This window comes from Nematolebias whitei, chromosome 11, assembly GCF_014905685.2.
Source record: "Nematolebias whitei isolate Nwh7 chromosome 11, NemWhi1, whole genome shotgun sequence".
Classification (NCBI taxonomy): Eukaryota; Metazoa; Chordata; class Actinopteri; order Cyprinodontiformes; family Rivulidae; genus Nematolebias; species Nematolebias whitei.
This window is the reverse complement of record NC_056508.1, coordinates 48,418,954-48,422,981: the sequence shown is the minus strand read 5'-3', so window position 1 is coordinate 48,422,981 and position 4,028 is coordinate 48,418,954. Positions and strand designations below refer to the sequence as shown.

Genomic DNA, 4,028 nt, shown 5'->3' with positions numbered 1-4,028 from the left:
GGATTTGGAGACAAAAGATGGGGAGCAGCCAGCACCACACCTGTATTCAGACCTTCAGTTATAAAAGTGCAGGAAGCAGAGCAGGTGACTGAATTTAAATACCTCGGAACAATAATTAACAAGTTGACCTTTGACCCCCAACACTGACTGTACTTACAAAAAGCCAGACAGCGTCTCCACCTTCTATATAAGCTGAGGAGCTTTAATGCAAGCAAAATTACTTTGCAGTTGGTGCACAGGTCACTGGTAGTTGTTTCCTTTAATATTGTCTCATGGTATGGGAACGTCCTAGCCAGAGACAGGAACAAGTTGTCCCAGGTGGTCAAACTGGACTGTAAAATCATTGGTCATCAGCAAATGCAACCTACAGACCTGTACAGTCAGGTTCTGAAAAAAAGGCTATACAGGTTTACAATGACCCAACTCATCCACTGCAACCATTATTCAGGTTGGAACCATCTGGCAGAAGACTGCTGGTTCCTCTGGTGAAGAACAATGGAACAAAAAGTCATTTGTTCTCTCTGCCGTGAGCAGGTCCTATTTAAACGCAGCCTCACATGACAACCCGCTGTCTGCCGAGATGTTTTTAATGTATCGTGTATTTTAGAATAGGTTTTTATTGGGTTAGCAAAGCTTTTTAAAGTTTTATGGCATTTTTTATTGTGTTGTTTTGCATGTATGAGCCAGATGTCAAAGATAAATCTCCATGTCATGAAATGTTTTGGACAATAAAGTTATATTGATTGCTTAATTAAAACTGTGTCTAGTAGCAGAAACATTGTTGGTCCTGTAAGTATGAACATGGAATAGACAAAAAGACTGTTAATATTAGAAATCAACGCACCAACTTCATGTGGCGTCTCTGAAACAACTCCTAAATATACGTTTCCCACTCCGTGCACTGTCATTATTAATTATATAAAAGAGACACACATTTTATAAAAGTTAGTCAAATTTCTTCGATCCCCACAGATGTCTCTCCAGGGTTTCCCCTACCATTATACAAGGAGGGCGCCCCGCCGTCAACAGAACCGAGCGCCCTGCCTACTACCGAAATGTCCTTCACCCACAACTCTGCACCCCACCCCCGCCCCGGTCGAAAACTGCTGGGCGTAGCGGTGCGAAATACAGAAGCGCTGGCTAAAAAGCTACTAATGACACAGTGCTCCGCTTCTCTCAACAACTGCCGGCACAAAAGTAGCGTGCAACACAGACATGTCTCTCTCCCAAACCTCCCCCATTTACAAAACTCCCTGAAGAGAGGAGCACCCTAGCAAGGCAAGTGACCGAGGGGAAACACTGCTCTCCATATACTCCGATCCACCTCGGTCGATTTCAGGGACAGAGTCCTGGATCATCCATCATCCTGTTGATGTCGGACGTTCCTGGTCATCTTCCTTTGTGACCACTTGCTGGTTCCTAGAATAAAACCCGACAGATATGTTCCTTCTTGGTTCTGTAGCAGAATGGAGCCGTCTGACGCTGGTGGGATCTCTGTAGAGGTCCTTGTCACACTTTCTTGCCATTTGTAGATGAGTTAAACACCCATTCAGTGAGTGACCATGGTCCTGACGCATACTGGAAAACACTTTCAACTGTTGCTTTAGAGAGATTTAGTTTCCTGAAGAGTGAAGAAGGACAGATTTTTCCCAGTTTGACAGCAGTCTGAGCTACAGGTCCTCCTCAGTGGACGTAGCCACGCTGAGAGACACTTGAAATCCTTCACCTGTAGGACCAGGTCTCCAATCCGTCTCCATCTTGTTGGCTTTCCATTCGCAGTCAGAGAAAGCTTTGGAGTCAGTTAACAGAAATCTCCTTGTATACCTCCATACTGATAATCATGCCATCCCTACTGTCAGTCATGAAAACATTTACGTTTCCTCATGAAGAATTAAGACCATGACTTGTTCTCACACGTCTTATTCACTCCTGTCCTTTAACCAGACAGGCAGCTGCACTCCGTTGTGTAACGGGAAAAACTCACCGTGGTGTTGTGGGTGGTGGGGGAGGTCAGGTCCCGACATTCGCCCAACAAAATGGAAGCGGCAAATATCACAACTGTTGTCACCATGGCAACCAGCAGACTCTCGAGTACTCTGAAATGGAAAAAAAAAAGGTTTAAAATCAGAAATAAAGCTTGTGTTTGTCAGCTGGGGCGGGCTGTGCCGGGTCACCTGAAGAACCTGGCCTTGGGGTGAACATGTCTCATGCGATACTTGGCCAGACACTTGTTCATGCAGTTGAAGAGCGCCCCCAGCAGGCCACCAACCACACCCATCAGGACAAAGAAGGCCAGGTCCACTGCGGTCCACAGGTGGCAGTTCTTATCACCGTCTAGACACTGACCAACAAAAGTGACAGATTATGACGAGCACCGTCAAACGCCCGTCAACAGACAACTATACAGCAATCTATAGGAACGGCCCGGACAAGCAAAGACCTCGCTTAACCTTTGACCTTGAACGAAGTTGATGAAAAGATGGCGCAACACGCCGTCTAGCGGTGCTACAAATTTCTGTCAAGCTTCATCAAATTAAGAAGTTATGGTGCGGAAAAGCAAAAGGCTTTGTGTTATCAAGAGCTTGACTAAGAGCTGGACGATGAAAAGTGTAGACAACTCTCCGTCCAGTGAAGATTCAAGCGTATCAAGTTTCACATTCACTATAATTAATAATAAACATTAAATGTTGGAATACGTTCGATCCATGATTGGAGTTCGCCTGTTTATTTATAGCCGTGTTGCTCACTGAAGTTTGAAGCAGCGCAGGCGTCCAAAATCTGGTTTTCTAAGAATATTTTCATTTGTGAAGAAAATCTAAATATCTGTAAACGTTCGGTAAATTACAATACGATCGAGTCATTTCTGATACAATGTGCATTTAGATGAACGCTCAACGTTACCCAGTAGGTTTAAAATACAGCCAGCAAGTTTGTTTTCAGGAAAAGTTTCAGGTTTAAAAAGGGGTTTTGATTAAATGATCAGTCACTGCAGGATCTGAATAATGAATGTTCGTAGTTTGGATTTTGTGGGCTGGAACTGAACAGAGAAGAAAACCTAAATGTTTTTGGTACAAGATACTGGAGTTACACTGGAGAACAGAGAGGGTTTTAATGCGTTCTTGTCCGAGGCAGAAAAGTGGTGGAGCCAGGGGGTGGCCAGTGGAGGTCGTGGCCCCCAAAGATTATTCGTCGGTCACCCCAATCATTTCAGGAAACTATAAATTTAGGAATTTGTTTTTCAGAGTGAAGATTTTTTTAACTAAAATTACTTTAAGGTTCAAAATTGTTTTGAAAATTCACAGAAACAGGTTTTACAAAGACGCGTCGCCTTTTCTCTACGAAACAAACAACAAGCAGAACTCTACCTTAAACTCTCCAAAGTTGAGCAGTCCGGGCAGCTGGAACGAGCCCCATTTATTGAAGTTAATCCCAGAGCGGAAGAAGTTCAGAGTAAAAGTGGCCGACATCGAACAGAAGAGCTGAAAACAAAAGAAATGTAATTATTTCTGAACGCTGGAGCTGTGCGAGAAGATCCAGGCTGCCAGAACCAGAGCCACGCAAGCTGCTAGCATTCATGCTGGGATTAATAAATTAAACATCCACGATGAAAGCACTTCATCCCTCGTCGTCTTTTAGTACAACGTACCACCTTCCAGGTGAGGGCCTGGTTCCAGAAGGACGAGCCCTCCTCCAGACTGAAGAGGGTGCCGCCGATCGGAGCGCCGAAGGCTGCAGCGACTCCAGCCGCAGCTCCAGCCGACACAAAGTCTCGCTTGTCCCTGAAAGATTTGACATGAGCTGCAGTGGACATGGAGGCCGTGGACGGTGAGAGCCGATAAAAACGTGCAGCTGTACCTGTCGCTGCGGAAGTAAGGAAAATCAAGTTTTATCCTCTTGAACGTGATGCTCTGAAACTGATGAAGAGGAAAATTTATTTCATGAATACACCAGAGAAAGAAGAAAGAGTCCACGGTTCAGAAACAGAACGTTTAGTCACGCCGAATGTTGACGGTCTAATATAAGACAGG

General features: G+C 44.7%; 1 protein-coding gene across 2 annotated transcripts in view; it reads right to left on the bottom strand.

The window, feature by feature from the left end:
- clcn6 (chloride channel 6) overlaps positions 1–4,028 on the bottom strand; it is a 25,812-nt gene that overhangs the window by 10,927 nt on the left and 10,857 nt on the right. For both annotated transcript variants that reach the window (XM_037684440.1, XM_037684441.1), the window contains 5 exons: positions 3,856–3,914; positions 3,647–3,779; positions 3,366–3,479; positions 2,175–2,341; positions 1,989–2,096 (listed from right to left, as the gene is read on the bottom strand). In XM_037684440.1, the coding sequence (XP_037540368.1) occupies positions 1,989–2,096; positions 2,175–2,341; positions 3,366–3,479; positions 3,647–3,779; positions 3,856–3,914 (581 nt within the window). The remainder of the gene's footprint in view (positions 1–1,988; positions 2,097–2,174; positions 2,342–3,365; positions 3,480–3,646; positions 3,780–3,855; positions 3,915–4,028) is intronic.